This window comes from Hyperolius riggenbachi, chromosome 10, assembly GCF_040937935.1.
Source record: "Hyperolius riggenbachi isolate aHypRig1 chromosome 10, aHypRig1.pri, whole genome shotgun sequence".
NCBI lineage: Eukaryota > Metazoa > Chordata > Amphibia > Anura > Hyperoliidae > Hyperolius > Hyperolius riggenbachi.
This window is the reverse complement of record NC_090655.1, coordinates 233362772-233380062: the sequence shown is the minus strand read 5'-3', so window position 1 is coordinate 233380062 and position 17291 is coordinate 233362772. Positions and strand designations below refer to the sequence as shown.

Here is a 17291-nt window from a genome sequence, read left to right as displayed (position 1 = left end):
AAAAATACGTAAATGCTCATGGGGCTTGATTCACAAAAGCGTGATAACTGCCATCACCGCAGTTATCACGTGATCTCCCGTGGTTTGCGCGCGTAAAGGATTACTCCTCGTGATAAACGTTCGTTTAACACGCAGAGTAATCCTTTACACGTGCAAACCTTCGCGCACGGCAGATCGCGTGATAACTGCCGTGATTATCATGCTTTTGTGAGTCTAGCCCGTAGTGTGAACAAGCCCTTACTGTCTGAGCGCCGCTTTAGCCTTAATTCCTATTACGGCCTATGGTGGCGCCGGCTGCGCCCAAATCTCCAGCGGTGCTCTTACCTGCTTCAGCAGGCGGTGCCTTGTAGGATGTGATAGTCCAGTGATTTCCTGAGAGCCGCACATCAAACATCACAATGCTGTTCCACAGAGCACAGGAATGAGCAGTATCTTGCAGGACACGGAAACCTGACATCAGCAAAAAGCTAGCGCAATGGTGATAAGAGTTATCACAGCTTTGTGAATCAAGCCCAATATGCATTAAAGAGGAACTCCAGTGAAAATAACATGATGAATAAAAGTGCTTAATTTTTACAATAATTATGTAGATATGATTTAGTCTAGGGTGACCATATTTTGATTTCCAAAAAAGAGGACGATCACAACAGCATGTGGGCGTGGTCATGGGTGGGGCCAGATATAAAAGACCTTAGCAGTGTGCTGTCCAACTTCGCGGGCATGTTTTTTTTTTCCAGACCACATGGAGGGCCGGCCGACCACAAAATGCAATCTTATTGGCAGCAGATTTCCCCACAAGTGCAATGAGATTGGCAGCAGATTTCCCCACAAGTGCAATGAGATTGGCAGCAGATTTCCCCACAAATGCAATCAGATTGGCAGCAGATTTCCCCACAAATGCAATGAGATTGGCAGCAGATTTCCCGACAAATGCAATGAGATTGGCAGCAGATTTCCCCACAAGTGCAATGAGATTGGCAGCAGATTTCCCGAAAAATGCAATGAGACTGGCAGCAGATTTCCCCACAAATGCTATGAGATTGGCAGCAGATTTCCCACAAATGTTATGAGATTGGCAGCAGATTTCCCCACAAATGCTATGAGATTGGCAGCAGATTTCCCACAAATGTTATGAGATTGGCAGCAGATTTCCCCACAAATGCTATGAGATTGGCAGCAGATTTCCCACAAATGTTATGAGATTGGCAGCAGATTTCCCCACAAATGCTATGAGATTGGCAGCACATTTCCCCACAAATGCAATCTTATTGGCAGCAGATTTCCCCACAAATGCAATCTTATTGGCAGAAGATTTCCCCACAAATGCAATCTTATTGGCAGAAGATTTCCCCACAAATGCAATCTTATTGGCATCAGATTTTCCCTTCTGGCTTGCTTGGCCGCTCGGCTTCCTTTAAAAAGCCGGCTCGTGTTCGGCTCCCAAACGGCTCTTCACTACCGACTACCCGGACATTTCAAAAACCCGCCAGGATGCCCCGGACAGGTCGGAAAAAGTGGACCGTCTGGGAAAAAGTGGACGCCTGGTCACCCTAATTTAGTCAGTGTTTTTACATTCTGACATTTATCACTTGGTGACATCTTTACTGCTGGCAGGTGATGTCAGTGGAAGTAGCTGCTGCTTACATTTATGGCAGTTGGAAAAAGCTGTTATTTCCCACAAGGCTCCCACAGTGTGATGTCAGGACCATGTATGTACAGTTAAGGTAAGGATGATTTTGGGAGTCTTAAATGTACAGTGTGTGTGGAGAGGGAAAAGGGATATCCATCTGTGTTGGTTGGTTCTGTATCATCTAATATCCACTATGCACAAAAATATGTACAGTAGAGACAGTATCTTTTTCTCTTTTGTATAAGGAAAAAAGTAATTCATTCATTCACACACACACACACACACACACGTACCAGCACACACACATTCACACCGACACACACACACACATTCACACCGACACACACACACACGTACCAGCACACACACATTCACACCGACACGTACCAGCACACACACATTCACACCGACACACACACTATCATACTTACAGAGTCACCTCATGCCATGCTGCTGCTAACAGTTTCAAAGGAATTGTGTTAATTCCCTGCTTATCACAGCGCTTTTGTTGGGCTAACTCTGCCTACCAGGATTAAAGATAGACAGTTGCTTAAGCCAATAGAAATACAGGTTTAACAGGAAGACCTTAGCTGCACTTTCTGTGGAGGCATACTACATGACAGTGCGGTGTGCAATAGTGTAGAAATAACAATGAATGTTACTTTCCCCCATTATCCCAAGCAGCTATTCTGCCACACAGCAGTTTAGTGATTAAATGAGAATTAGTCTATAAGACAGTTCACATCTCTACAATTGGGTACAAGGCTCTCATTGACTCTGGAAAACGATTCTGTGCCTTAGATCGTCCATCAAGGTTGATCAGGCCCCTCTTTGGCCCCTACTTAGCATTCCTAATCTATACATTAATCACTCCTATGCTAAAGCTATGCTAGATTTACATTTTCCACGACACACCCAGATGTTAAGTTCCCCATTTTTATATCATGCTAGCCTAAATCATCCCACATGCCCACCACACTCTTGTCTTTATGACATAAAAAGCTCTAGGGGCACCTTGGCTTCTTCATGGTACCTAATATCCAGGGGCGTAGCAATAGGGGGTGCAGAGGTAGCGACCGCATCGGGGCCCTTGGACCAGAGGGGCCCCGAAGGGCCCTCCCTCAACTACAGTATTAGCTCTCTATTGGTCCTGTGCTCATAACAATAACTTCTATAGATACTGTGAATAGTGGTAATCATTAACAAACTGCTCCCCACCCCCTTCTTGCACCTCTGACACTGTATTTGCCATTGGCAGGTTTTGGCGCGGTGTATCAATTGTTTTTTATAGAGTGCTTGGGGGGGCCCCATTGTAAAACTTGCATCGGGGCCCACAGCTCCTTAGCTACGCCACTGCTAATATCAGACCAACTCCTTTCATTTTTTAGCATAAAAGTGACCTAACTATACATTTACTTGTCCAATATTCAAGAAAATAAGTATTATTCTTACAGCGCTATAACCAGAGGAATATTTCGGAAACAACAGGCATTGCTATGGTGCACCAGGTCAGAGCTGAGTGGATGGGGAATATTTCCATCACTCAGCACAAGAGAGTAGCCCCACATGATGTGACTCCTCAGTGGAGTACTTCCCAAACTCTGGCTCTTCTGTTTTAATTCCCACACTCTGAATCCTCCGTGCAGTAATCCCCACACTCTGATGCCTCCGTGCAGTATTCCCCACACTCTGATGCCTCCGTGCAGTATTCCCCACACTCTGATGCCTCCGTGCAGTATTCCCCACACTCTGATGCCTCCGTGCAGTAATCCCCACACTCTGATGCCTCTGTGCAGTATTCCCCACACTCTGATGCCTCCGTGCAGTAATCCCCACACTCTGATGCCTCTGTGCAGTATGTCCCACACTCTGATGCCTCCGTGCAGTAATCCCCACACTCTGATGCCTCCGTGCAGTATTCCCCACACTCTGCTGCCTCTGTGCAGTATTCCCCACACTCTGATGCCTCCGTGCAGTATTCCCCACACTCTGATGCCTCCGTGCAGTAATCCCCACACTCTGCTGCCTCCGTGCAGTAATCCCCACACTCTGCTGCCTCCGTGCAGTATTCCCCACACTCTGATGCCTCTGTGCAGTATTCCCCACAGTCTGATGCCTCTGTGCAGTATTCCCCACACTCTGATGCCTCTGTGCAGTATTCCCCACACTCTGATGCCTCCGTGCAGTATTCCCCACACTCTGATGCCTCCGTGCAGTATTCCCCACACTCTGATGCCTCCGTGCAGTATTCCCCACACTCTGATGCCTCTGTGCAGTATTCCCCACACTCTGATGCCTCTGTGCAGTATTCCCCACACTCTGATGCCTCTGTGCAGTATTCCTCACACTCTGATGCCTCTGTGCAGTATTCCCCACACTCTGATGCCTCTGTGCAGTATTCCCCACACTCTGATGCCTCTGTGCAGTATTCCCCACACTCTGATGCCTCTGTGCAGTATTTCCCACACTCTGATGCCTCGGTGCAGTATTCCCCACACTCTGCTGCCTCAGTGCAGTATTCCCCACACTTTGGCTCTTCTATGACTGATTACCACGTTCAATATTTTCCTATACTCCGATCCCCCTTTGTATAATTTCCCACACTCTGACCTCTCTGTGGATATGTGTAGTATTTTCCACACGCTGTTTTGTCAATCTCTGACTTTCATCGTAGGGCCCTTTCACACTGGGGTGGTGCAGTGTGGTAATTTTACAGCACCCCACAGCAGGGCAATGAAAGTCTATGGGGACTTTCATACTGCCGCAGTACATTGCGATGCAATGGAAGTGTCGTTTTCGACGAATTGATGCTCGGATAGATCTACCTTACCACGCGGTTGTGCGTTGAGTTGCGGTTATGTGTGGCATGTAAGTCAATGGCGGTGCAGGGATTTAAATAAGGATGGCAGTGGTGGCGCGGAATCATATTTATACAGTTCACTTCTACGCACTTCTGTAACAGGAAGTGACTGCAAGCGATCCCTTTTGGATCTCGGCCAGAAGGGGATTACCGCTTACTAGCGTGGTAAACCCTGAACACCTGTTTGTGGTGGTGTGTTGCGGCCCGCAGGCCGTACCGCACGTCTGCCGCCGATCCACAGTCTGAAACCGCCTTAAGGATGTCCCACAATTGGACAAGTAATGTGTATTTCCATCACTGCAAGATTATGTTTTATTGATTTTATTTCTCATGTATAAATGATGGTACAAAGCTAACAATGAATCGCACAAAAGCTACACATTGTAGTACAAAAATAAAAAAGATCCAAACAACGGTGTCAATCTTCAGCAGGTCAATAAAACTTTGTGAAAAAAGGAAGCAAAGACAATAACAAACATCCTACACACCCTTCTTTATAATCAAAGCCTAGCTATACACAGTTTAATTTTGGATGGAGTGAAGAAAGACTTAAGTCAGACTTTCTTTTGGAGTTTTTATTGCTCTTACGTCCCTTCCTGGGAGAATTTTTCTCACTTCCTAAATGATGGAGAGAAACATATTATTATTTCAGTAGACTCTTGTTATAGTAAACTCTGATATAGTGAACCTCTGGATACAATAAAGTCAGTATTCGAGTCTCAGCAAATGCATCTGAATAAATATACAATTTATGACAAATCATGATATAGTAAACATCTGATATAGTAAACTACTTTTCCTGTTCCCTTGGAGTTTACTATCAAGGGATTCTACTGTACTTAGTATTTATATAGCACTGTACAGAGTCTGTACAGTCTAGTTGTAGCGCTGTATAGTCTTGTAACTACTGTCCCTCAAAGGGGCTCCTATGTATGTATGGTAATCTAGGGCCAATTTAGGGGGAAGCCAATGAACTTATCTGTTTGGTTTGGGGATGTGGGATGAAACCCACGCAGGCGCAGGGAGAAAATACAAACTCCTTGCAGATAGTTCCCTGGCTGGGATTCGAACCAAAGACCCAGTGCTGCAAGGCAAGAGTGATAATCATTACGCCACCATACTGCCCATATTTTGCAAGTAGCTAAATATTACCTTAGTTTATCTTTTATAATGTAATATTGACCCCTGTTTTGGGGCAGTACAGCACTGAGCACTTTATCTTGTGTTATTTGGCTACTTATTGTCTATTTTTTATAGCTTATTTTTATTACTTATTCCTTAGGGCTGTATCTAGATAAAAAAAGGTCTTGTACCGCCTACAGTTGGTACAGAATACTGCTGCCAGACTGCTAACCAACCAACCCCGTCACTGCCACATAATGCCAGTCCTGCACTCCCTTCACTGGTTACCTATAGAATGGAGGGTCCTATTCAAGATCGGCCTACTGACATTTAAATCCCTGAATAATCTGGGCCCTGGATACATGAAAGAAATGTTGCAGCTGTGTAGCAATCCCCGCATTCTCAGATCCACAGGTTCTAATAATCTAGTCATATCCAGAGTCCACTTGGAAACTTTTGGTCCCAGAGCCTTCTGTCATGCTGCCCCTACACTTTGGAACTCCTTACCTCAACAGATCAGGACGTGCCCTACAGATCCCTGGACGAGTTTAAATCCAGACTGAAAACCCACCTGTTCAGTTTGGCATTTGCAGAAATATAACTTTTGTTGTGTGAATACTTCATCCTACTACCAATTACTGAATCTGAGACAGCCTAAGCACTTTGAGTCCTATGGGAGAAAAGCGCTATAGAAATGTTATTGTATTGTCTTATTGTATTGTATAGATATACCTCTACCTCAATAGCACTGGGAACTTTATTTAATCTCATTCTGCTGCAAATGGTTTTCATCTACCTGATTAACACTAAGCACTCTTATCTGGCCCATCGTTGCTGCTATAATCAGTTTGTAATTGGCTACAAATATAACTATGTTATTGCTTAACTTGTATGATATACTATGTAGCTAGTTATAATAATATGCATCTGGATGTAATATTTAATGGTTCATGATGTGTACAGTTATCATTGCTGTTCCCCGCCCAACATGTACAAATCATAATTGTTTTTAAATGATTTTAAACTTTTTTTCTGGGATATGTCCATTTATCTGTCAAAGTGAAGCCAAGGTGAGAGTGATATGGAGGCTGCCATATATATTTCCTTTTAAACAATACTAGTTGCCTGGCAGCCCTGCTGATCTATTTGGCTGCAGTAGTGAACTGAATTACACCACAAACAAGCATACAGCTAATCTTGTTAGTTCTGACAATATTGTCAGAAACCCCCGACCTGCTGCATGCTTGTTCAGGGTCTATGGTTGAAAGTATTAGAGGCAGAGGACCAGCACGGCAGCCAGACAACTGGTATTGCTTAAAAGGAAATAAATATGGCAGCCTCCATATTATTCTCACCTAGGGTTACCTTTAACTCCTCTTCTTTTTTGAGTACAGTATAATCTGGTTACAACAAACTTGGGTTTAGTAAACATTCAGGTATAGTAAACTACCTCTCCAGGTCCCAGGCAATCTCCATTATAAGTCTATGGGAGAAACACCTGGAAAAGTAAACTTGGATATAATAAAACTTCTGTTATAGTAAACATGTTTTTTGGCCACTGCATGACTGACTCTGGATATAGTAAACAGTGGGCGCACCGTGTCATATGTCAGTGGGTGGTGCATGCATCATATGTCAGTGTGAAACCCATGGTCGGCTGCTCTCTTCAGGCTGGTTGCAGGTGAGTTAATGCCAGATAACATTTCTGAGACAAAAAGGCTTTAACTGCGGGGGGGGAGTTGAGTTCTGTGAAGTATCGTTACCGCAATACTTCACTTGCGGCCGCTACTATGTTAATTTACATAGTTGTAGCTATGTAAATTAATGTACTACCGGTATGTAAATTGACTTAATAACAGCCGCAAGTTAGGTATCGTAGTAACGATACTTCCCAGGACCACCCGCGGTTAAAGTTATGCGCGTTGCTATGTAAGCAAACCATGTAACTAAGGAAGGCACGCTCCTTACATAGCAGCATGTGCTGCTATGTTAGGCAGGCAAAGCGGGCACTCTTTCACATTAAAGGACCACTATTGTGAAAAAACATAACATTTTAAATACATGTAATAACATACAAATAATAAGTACATTTCTTTCAGAGTAAAATAAGCCTTAAATTACTTTTCTCCCATGTTCCTGTCACAGTAGGTAGTAAAAATCTGACATTACCGACAGGATTTGAGCTAGTCCATCTCTTCAAGACAAAACAAGACAAGACAAATAACATTTATATAGCGCTTTTCTCCTGGCGGACTCAAAGCACCAGAGCTGCAGCCACTAGGGCGCGCTTTATAGGCAGTAGCAGTGTTAGGGAAACTTGCCTAAGGTCTCCTACTGAATAGGTGCTGGGGATTCTCAGCATGGCCTGTATTCTTTATAAAGTTTCTACCTAAAAAGGATTTGTTTAAAGATGCCGGCCAGCCTCCATGCTGGCTTCACACTTTTTTGGCAGCTTGACGAAGCAACCATTCATTAAATGCTTTTGGAAATAAAGAAACCCCTGAGAATTCCCCATGAGGAGTTGGGCTACTCCAAAACCTTTTGGTTGTGTCAGATTTCTGCTGCCTGCTTTAAATGACAGCAACATAAGAGAAAAGTCATTTATGGCTCATTTTACTCTGGAAGAAATGCACTTCTTATATGAATGTGTTTACCTGCATTTTAAATGTTACGATTTTTGTGATAGTGGTCCTTTAAGCTGCGCTGCGCTGCTCAGCTGTGCAGCTTGATGAATCAGTCCCTGTATATATAGTCATGTCACTAACTGTCCCTCGAAAGGGCTCACAATCTAATCCCTACTGTTCAGATAGTTCCCCTGGTGTGATTTCAACTGGTGAACCAGCGCTGTAAGGTGAGAGTAATAACCACTACCCCACTGTGCTGCCCAGTTCAGGTGTCCTTTAACAAAGCATCACCTCTGTCTTTGAATTATTCATGCATAACCCCAGGTGATACCCAATGTTGCACTACAGAACTAACATGCATTCAGCTGAAGTGTGTAGAGTGGCGCAGCATAGTACAGTATTTTACCTGCATCAGTGTCGAAGTCCACTGCACTGACGCCTTCACAGCAATGTCAAAACACAAGAGCCTATATCAACATGACACATTGTGAAGGGGCCTCCATGTTGCTTATATGAACTACCTACAACCACAAGCTGATGACACCAAACATTTTAGCTAGACAAAGTTATGGAAGTGCTAACTGTTATATTACCCATCTTAGTTACAGCTGTACTGTAGAAATGTTTCCATTCAAACATTCAAAAATATTTTGGCTGCTTTTACAGTGGGGAGTAAAAACAGGAATGCAACGCAAGAGAGGAGAAAAAGTTGTCTCGCGGGTTAAGCATGCGGTGTGACTCATACAGTGAAGCATACAGTACATAGAAAGTATGCTTCACTGCCACTGTTAACGCTCACGTCATGCAAAAGCACATCATGCTATGCCCGGCGGATCTGTTGCACCTTCTAATGTGCCAATGTTAATGTACCTTACAATATAATTCCATCATGTGAGTATATTGTCCGGCACACTGTGAACGTACCCTTTCCTTCTCTAGAAGCCATAAGTGATCCAATTATAGAGACAGCAAAGGGCACAGCATATGACTCTGGGCGTTGTATGGTCACTGCAAGCCCCATCCACCAAAGCGTGTCATACACAGGGAGATTTACACCTCACATGCCGGATTCCTCTCTCATCATCTGATCAAAAAGGAATGTAGTGCTGCCGCACACAACACATGGATTTTTAATAGATTTGTAAAGTGGCGTGAAAGATAGTGCTATATAATAGTAGATTTCAGTATGAAATCTATTAAAAATGAATAGTAGCGCTGCTCCACCAGAGTCGGTGACGGGACGTCAGGTGTTCCGCCAGCTAATACTCCTCCCCCAGGGCCCCTGCAGTGCATCACCACTCACCTGTCTGTATGCTTCCATCATCTCCAGGAGCCCGTAACCTGGCGGTATTACATGAGTGTGTGCATGCCACCAGGTCATGGAGAACGGGCACTAGGAGATGACAGAAGCACAGAGGAAGCAGTGCGCCAGTCAGGTGAGTATGAGTGCGCTCCACTGTGCTAATACTCTGCAGGGGCCTGGTGGAGTGGTATTAGCCGGTGGAGCACCCGGGGGCATGTCACTGACCCTAGGACATGCGTGTCACTGGGCATACATACCGCTGTGCCACCAAAAAGCCTTGTCCGAACTATAATGTCGATCGATTTCAGCCAACAATCATTCAAAATTATGATCAGGCTGCCATCATGGGGCATGGATCTTGGGGAAATTGTACGGTGTATGGGCACCTCAACTGACCTACGATTTCATCGGATCATAATGCCCACTGATAGGTTGTTCTAAATGAATTGAAAACTATTGACTAGTTCAAGGAAGTGATGTCAGGAGGTGCATATGGTTTCTCCCCCATTTGTAAAATTTCTTATGCATTGAGAAATGAGATCTATGAAATATTTTTGTGCAAATCATTTCCTACACTCATGGCAGAAATGCAATTTCTCACTTGTATGAGTTTACTGTTGCATGGAGACTTTATTTCTAAACCTAAAACTCTTATTCTACTTAGTACACAACCACATTTTTTTTTTACTCTGTATGACATTTTTACAAAATTGTCATATTTTTACACGTAAGACATTTACCATATGTAGACCATTTCCCACATCCATACACACTAATAAGTATTATTTTGGATTCATATAGGATCAGCATCTTCCTGGTGTAGCTGCTCACTGTGTGAGTTTTTATGTACAGTAAGATTACTTCATCTTAGCTGTGAAATTTGCTTATGACTTCTCTTTGGACTCTATTGCTTAGTTAGTCCTGAAAACTTTCCAAAATGTTTCTCCCAATCAGTGCACAAATACTATTTCACACCTGTATGAGATTTCTGATGGACGTCAAGATGAGATTTCTGTACAAAACATTTCCCACACTCGGGACAAGAATAGGGCCTCTCCCCCGTGTGATATCTTTGATGTCTGACAAGTTGCGATTTGAGTGCAAAACATTTCCCACACTCAGAGCATGAGTAAGGCTTCTCACCTGTGTGACATCTCTGATGCAGAGAAAGATAGGATTTATGCCCAAAACATTTCTCACATTCGGGACAAGAATACGGCTTCTCACCTGTGTGAGTCCGCTTATGGTTTTCTAGACTAATTTTGTGTCCAAACCATTTCCCACATTCAGAACACGAGTAAGGCTTTTCACCAGTGTGAGATCTCTGATGCACAACAAGATCAGATTTGTATCCAAAGCATTTCCCACACTCAGTGCATGAATATGGCTGTTCAGTCATGTGAGACTTTCGATGTCTGGCTAGATGTGATCTCTGCACAAAACATTTCCCACACTCAGAACAAGGGTATGGCTTCTCACCAGTGTGAAACCTCTGATGTGAGGCAAGTTGGGATTTTTGTCTAAAGCTTTTCCCGCACTCAGGGCATGGATAAGGCTTCTCATTAGTGTGAGTTCTTTGATGAATGACGAGATATGATTTGTTTCCATAACATTTCCCACACTCAGGGCATGCATATGGTCTCTCACCGGTGTGACTTCTTCGATGTATGACAAGGTATGATTTGTTCCTGAAAGATTTCCTACACTCGGGGCATGAATATTGCTTTTCCCCTGTGTGAGATCTCTGATGCTCTGCCAGTTGTGATTTTTGTCCGAAGTATCTCCCACACTCAGGACACAAAAACGGCTTCTCACCGGTGTGAGTTCTTTGATGTACGGACAGATGAGATTTGTGGCCAAAACATTTCCCACACTCAGGACATGAATATGGCTTCTCACCTGTGTGAAATCTCTGGTGGGTGGCCAGATGTTCTTTGTGTCTAAAGCCTTTTCCACACTCTGGACAAAAATATGGCCTCTCCCCTGTGTGACTTCTCTGATGCCTAGCAAGAAGTGATTTGAAGACAAATGATTTTCCACATTCTGGACACAAATATGGCTTCTCCCCTGTGTGAGTTATTTGATGTCTGGCAAGAACTGATCTGAAGGTAAAACATTTCTCACACTCAGGACATGAATACGGTTTCCCTCTAACATGACCTGTCATGTGTGTGTAAAAAGCGGATTGAGTTGCAAAGCATTTCCCACATTCAGGACAGGAAAGTGTCTTCCCCAATTGGCCTTCAGTATAAGACCCCCCAGGATTAGACTCTTCAGGGTTAGAGGAATGAGGGGTTACCGGTGGAAGACTCAGAGTAGTGGCATCTCTGCTTGTAGATTCTTGGATGATATCTTCAGGATTACAATCCAGAGAAAAGGTGAGCAAAGTCTCTGAGGGGTCCTCAAAGCCAGAACTGCGTGCTGCAATAAAACAGAAAAATTATGACTTCCTGTTAGTGTGGGTAAACAGTTTACAAACAATCTGCACAACTCCAAACTCCCCAAAATACTCTGTATGCAAACAGAAGTGCTAGATGGCTGTGCAGGAAGAGAAAGTAATAAATGCTGGGGTGTTTGTGCAAGCAGAGAAAGGGGATGAGTGTTGGGGTGGGTGGGGTTGTGGGCAGAGAAGAGGATGAGTACTGGGGTGTTTGTGCAGGCAGGGAAGATGGCAAGTGCCAGGGTGCTTGTGCAGGAAGAGAAATGGGTAATCCCAGTGGTGGTTGTGAAGGCAGAGGGGGGGGGGGGGGGGGTAAGTGCTGGGTTGGCTGTGCAGGCAGAAAAGTGGATGAGTGCTTGGTGGTTGTGCAGGCAGAGAGGGGGATGAGTGCTGGATGGTTTTGCAGGCAGAGAAGAGAATAAGTGCCAGGGTATGTGTGCAGGAAGAGAAAGGGGTAAGTGTTGGGTGATTGTGCAGGCAGAAAAGAGGATGAGTGCTGGGAGGGTATGTAGGCAGAGAAGGGGATAAGTGCTGGGAGGTTGTGCCAGCAGAAAAGGGGATAAGTGCTGGGGTGGTTGTGCAGGCAGAGAAGGGAATACATTCTGGGGTGGTTGAGCAGGCAGATAAGGGGATACATGCTCAGTGGCTGTGCAGGCAGTGCAGGGGATAAGTGCTGGGGTAGTTGTGCTAACAGAGAAAGGAATAAGTGCAGGGTGGCTGTGCAGGCAGAGAAGGGGATAAGTGTTGTGTGGTTGTGCAGACAGAGAAGTGGATAAGTGCTGGGTTGCTGTGCAGGTAGAGAAGGGAAAAAGTGCTGGGTTGTTGTGGAGGCAGAGAAGGGGATAAGTGCTGGGTTGTTGTGCAGGCAGAGAAGGGGATAAGTGCTGGGTTGTTGTACAGGCAGAGAAGTGGATAAGTGCTGGGTTGCTGTGCAGGTAGAGAAGGGGATAAGTGCTGGGTTGTTGTGCAGGCAGAGAAGGGGATAAGTGCTGGGTTGTTGTATAGGCAGAGAAGGGGATACGTGCTGGGTTGTTGTGCAGGCTGAAAAGGATTTAGCTGACAAAAATTGCACAATTGAGTAATGTTTGGGTACCTGGAGTCAGAAGTTTCATTCACTGAGGAGTTGGAGTCAGAGTTGGAGTCAGGATGATTTTGTACCCACTCCATAGCCCTACAAAGGCTATAAGCAATAAGCTTGTTTATCTCTGGTCATTGGCAAATGTAATCATTGCTGGCTGAAGCTCTGTGAGACATGTGTCACTCTGCCCCTCCTCCTTTTCTGATGAAATTACTTTTCAGTTGCCAGGGCAATGTGTTTATTCAGCAAATGGAGGGGGGCAGTGTGAGAACACACTCCTCACAGAGCTTTACCTGGCAATGATTACATTTGCCTCTGCTGATGACAAGAAATAAGCAACCTTTTCCTGCTCTCTGCTTTCTGTAGGGAAAATAAAGGTTTTTACACACAAGGAATGTGTGGGAATGCTTTAAAATGTTGTTTTTTTGTAACTAAGAGTAGTTAATGACATTTTAGCTTTGGCAGTATAATCCCACTTTGAGTACACACATGTGAGAAGCACCTACATAAAGAAGACAGATGGATCCCGCCAAACTGCCTGATGTGGTGTATATAGGAAACCCTGAAAACCAGGGCTGTGGAGTTGGTACAAAAGTCCTCCGACTCCAACGCCTCAGTTTATGATCCCACCTTGCAGAAAAAGGCCTCTACCTTTTCTATATCTGATTTAGAAAAGGCCAGGTCCGTTTTCTGCAAGGGGGCATATCTATGCAGCGGAACCCAGGTGATATGGGGTTCCAGTGAATCTTATTAAACAGGCAATATGTTGGGACATTCTAACTTTTAAAGCACCGTGGAGGTCATCACTATATAAATACTAAATAATAATAAAAAGGAACATTTATAATTTACCAAGCTAAAGTTAACAAAACATTTATTTTTTCTTGCTATGAAATTATATTAATAGGTACAAAAGTATAAATAAAATATTGTGTACTTTTTATATTATTTAGTGTCTACAACCCACCTGCAACATTCTTTGTAAGAGAGTCTTCTTCCTCTTTAATTGTCCTCATATCACCCTCCTCCATAGACTGGTGAGCACTCTCCCCATATGCCTCCTCTGTTTTCTCTTTAATTGTCCTCATCATGTCCCCCTCCTCCATAGACTGCTGATCACCCCTCACATTCATATTTTCTTCTCCTTCCTCTTTAATTGTCCCCATCATGCCACTCTGCTCTGTAGACCACTGATCACTCTTCAGAAATGTTGCTTCTTCCTCTTTAATCATGTTCATCATGTCATCCTCCTCCTTGGACTGCTGATCATGCCTCACATATGTCTCTTTTTTCTCCTCTTTAATTGTCCCCATTATTTTACCTGCCTCTGTAGACTGCTGATCACTTCTCAAACATGTCTCTTCTTCTTTAACCGTCCTTATCGTGTCATGATTCTCCATAGGTTGCAAATCCCCCCTCACGTTCTCCTCTTTAATTGTCCTCATCATGTCACCCTCCTTCGTAGACTAAAAATGAGAGAAAACAAAACATTTTTTTTTAACTGTTGAAGGAAAAGCACAAGAGCTGCCACAAAAATCTTAAAATGTAAAACACATACAAATAAGTAGTACGTTTCTTCCAGAGTAAAATGAGCCATAAATTATTTTTCTCCTATGTTGCTGTCACTTACAGTAGGTAATAGAAATGTGACATTACCGACAGGTTTTGGGATAGTCCATCTCTTCATGGGGGATTCTCAGCATGGCCTTTATTCTTCATAAATACACTTCCTGAAAAAAAATTATACAAAGATGCTGGCCAGCCTCCCTACTCACCGTACACTTTTTTGGCAGTTGGACAGAGCAACTGCCATTCACTAAGTGCTTTTAAAAATAAAGAATACCCTAAAAAACCCCTATGAGAAGATGGGCTAATCTAAAATATGTCAGTAATGTCATATTTCTACTACTTACTGTAAGTGACAGCAGCATAGGAGAAAAGTAATTTATGGCTCATTTACTGTGGTAGAAACTCGCTTTTTATTTGTATATGTTAACATGTATTTTAAATTTTAAGATTTTCGCGACAGAGGTCCTTTCATGTTGGTTCTTGAAAATACCAGAATGAATGGGAAAAGATATGAGATGTTGTCTCTATGAACTGGGAGCAAACTTGAATGAGTGGCAAACATTGGGACACACTAGGATGCTGGGAAGGTGAGACACACCATGAGAGACCCTGGGAATCAGGGACAAACTAGAACACTGGGGAAGTTCACACTTAAAAAGGTGTACCGTTCCAATCCAGTCAGACAAAACTGATAAAAAACGGATGCAAAACTGAAAGGACAGGAAATTTGCAGATTTATGTGTGATCCAAGCCTTAAAGTGTAACTGAGATGGAGAGAATAAAAACGATACATACCTGGGGCTTCCTCCAGCCCCCTCTAGGCTGATCACTCTCTGACCATTCTTCTTTGCGGCCTGGATCCTCCGCAATTCGCCCTGGAAAGACCTTCAGTTGAGGCCAGTCGTAGTACTGTGCAGAAGCAAAATGCTCCTGGTGACAGGCTGGGCCGTACATGCACAGTATGCCCCAGACCAAAGGACTTTCCGAAGTGAATAGCGGAGGATCCAAGCAGGAGGATGACAATGGAGTGATCAGCCTGGAGGAAGCCACAGGTACATATATATTTTTTTCTCTCCAGCCCATCTTATGTTTCCTTTAAAGAAAACCCAAGGTGGGTTTAAAGAATGTTATCTGCATACAGAGGCTGGATCTGCCTATACAGCCCAGCCTCTGTTGCTATCCCAAACCCCACTAAGGTCCCCCTGCACTCTGCAATCCCTCATAAATCACAGCCGTGCTGTGAGGCTGTGTTTACATCTGTAGTGTCAGTCTCAGCTGCTCCCCCGCCTCCTGCATAGCTCTGGTCCCTGCCCCGTCCCTTCCCTCCAATCAGCAGGGAGGGAAGGGAGGCAGGCGGGGACAGGAGTTCTGCAGGAGGCGGGGAGAGCAGCAGAATGACACTATAGAGATAAACACAGCCAGCTTTGACAAGCTGTTTGTCAGCAGCGTGGCTGTGATTTATGAGGAATTGCACAGTGCAGGGGGACCTTAGGGGGGTTCGGGATAGCAACAGAGGCTGGGCTGTATAGGCAGATCCAGCCTCTGTATGCAGATAATATTCTTCAAACCCACCTCGGGTTCTCTTTAAGCTATGACACTGGGGAGCTAGGACACAGTATGGCATACACTGTTATGTGATTTTCTGGGAAATTCCATACTGGAAGTGAATGGAGCTGTATGATGAATCTGGAACATCAATGATTTCGTTGCAGCTATAGTCTGTGTAACATGAGGGGATCGCAGTTTGCAGCAGAATTTGATGAAGCCTGCAGCATTGCTAACACTGTGTGTATATAGGACTACAACCAACTTACCATAGGCAGCCTCAGTCTGAGCAAGCTGTAAGCTGAGGGACCAGGTAATAAGTAACCATATAGAAAGGAAAGCCATACCACTACAGCAACACTGAGGTGCTAATGCAGCATTGCTAACACTGTGTGTATATAGGACTACAACCAACTTACCACAGGCAGCCTCAGTCTGAGCAAGCTGTAAGCTGAGGGAGTCAGGTAATAAATAATAATATTAACCACTATGAATAGCCTATAGAAAGGTAAGCCATACCATTACAGCAACACTGAGGTGCTAATGCAGCATTGAAAGAGGCCCATATGTGTGCCCACCAGCCTCTATATCCCCTATTACTGCATCAGTGATTGATGGAGCCCTTGAGATATCCGTACCTGGAAGGTGAAGGATCAGCCCTATTGGTGGCTGGGTTTGGTCAGGTTTTGGTTGATGTCAGGCAGCAAAACAGAGAAAATATTATCCACCGATTACCTCCTACGACATTCGGCACTTCCTTCCCTTTTGTCTATGCGTTCCACGTTTACTATATTTGCGTTCCAGCGCTTCAAGGCTGTGTGCTCCAGGTGAACGGAGCAAGATTGCCATCTTCTGGCAGAGAGTTGAAGTGCAGCCTCTTTTATTTTTGCGTGCTTTGTCAAGTTTCCTCGAGGTGAGTGTGGATTAAATTAGAGATGGGCAAAAAGGCGTACAATCGCTTTCGCCGCTTGGTCACTTTGAGGCTTTCGCCGCTTGGTCACTTTGAGGCATAGTGAGCCGAATATCAGCTCACTGTGCTGCCGATGAAATACTGTGCTGTGGTAATTACTATTCCACCTCTGAGTCATAGCAACAAGGAGGGAGAAGTAATTCAGGGCTG

General features: G+C 44.2%; 2 protein-coding genes across 2 annotated transcripts; both read right to left on the bottom strand.

Annotated features, from left to right (window-relative positions):
- Nucleotides 1-3245: 3245 nt before the first annotated feature.
- On the bottom strand, nt 3246-9182 carry LOC137536911 (keratin-associated protein 5-8-like). The gene is made up of 2 exons (XM_068259088.1): nt 9161-9182; nt 3246-4174 (listed from the first exon to the last, which is right to left on the bottom strand). Exons 1-2 carry the CDS (start codon nt 9180-9182, stop codon nt 3246-3248), a joined length of 951 nt encoding a protein of 316 aa, XP_068115189.1.
- On the bottom strand, nt 8233-16933 carry LOC137534781 (zinc finger protein 665-like). The gene is made up of 3 exons (XM_068256432.1): nt 16810-16933; nt 14025-14523; nt 8233-11960 (listed from the first exon to the last, which is right to left on the bottom strand). The coding sequence occupies exons 2-3, from the start codon at nt 14503-14505 to the stop codon at nt 10504-10506; spliced, it is 1938 nt and encodes a 645-aa protein (XP_068112533.1). The 5' UTR covers nt 14506-14523; nt 16810-16933; the 3' UTR covers nt 8233-10503.
- Nucleotides 16934-17291: the final 358 nt, after the last annotated feature.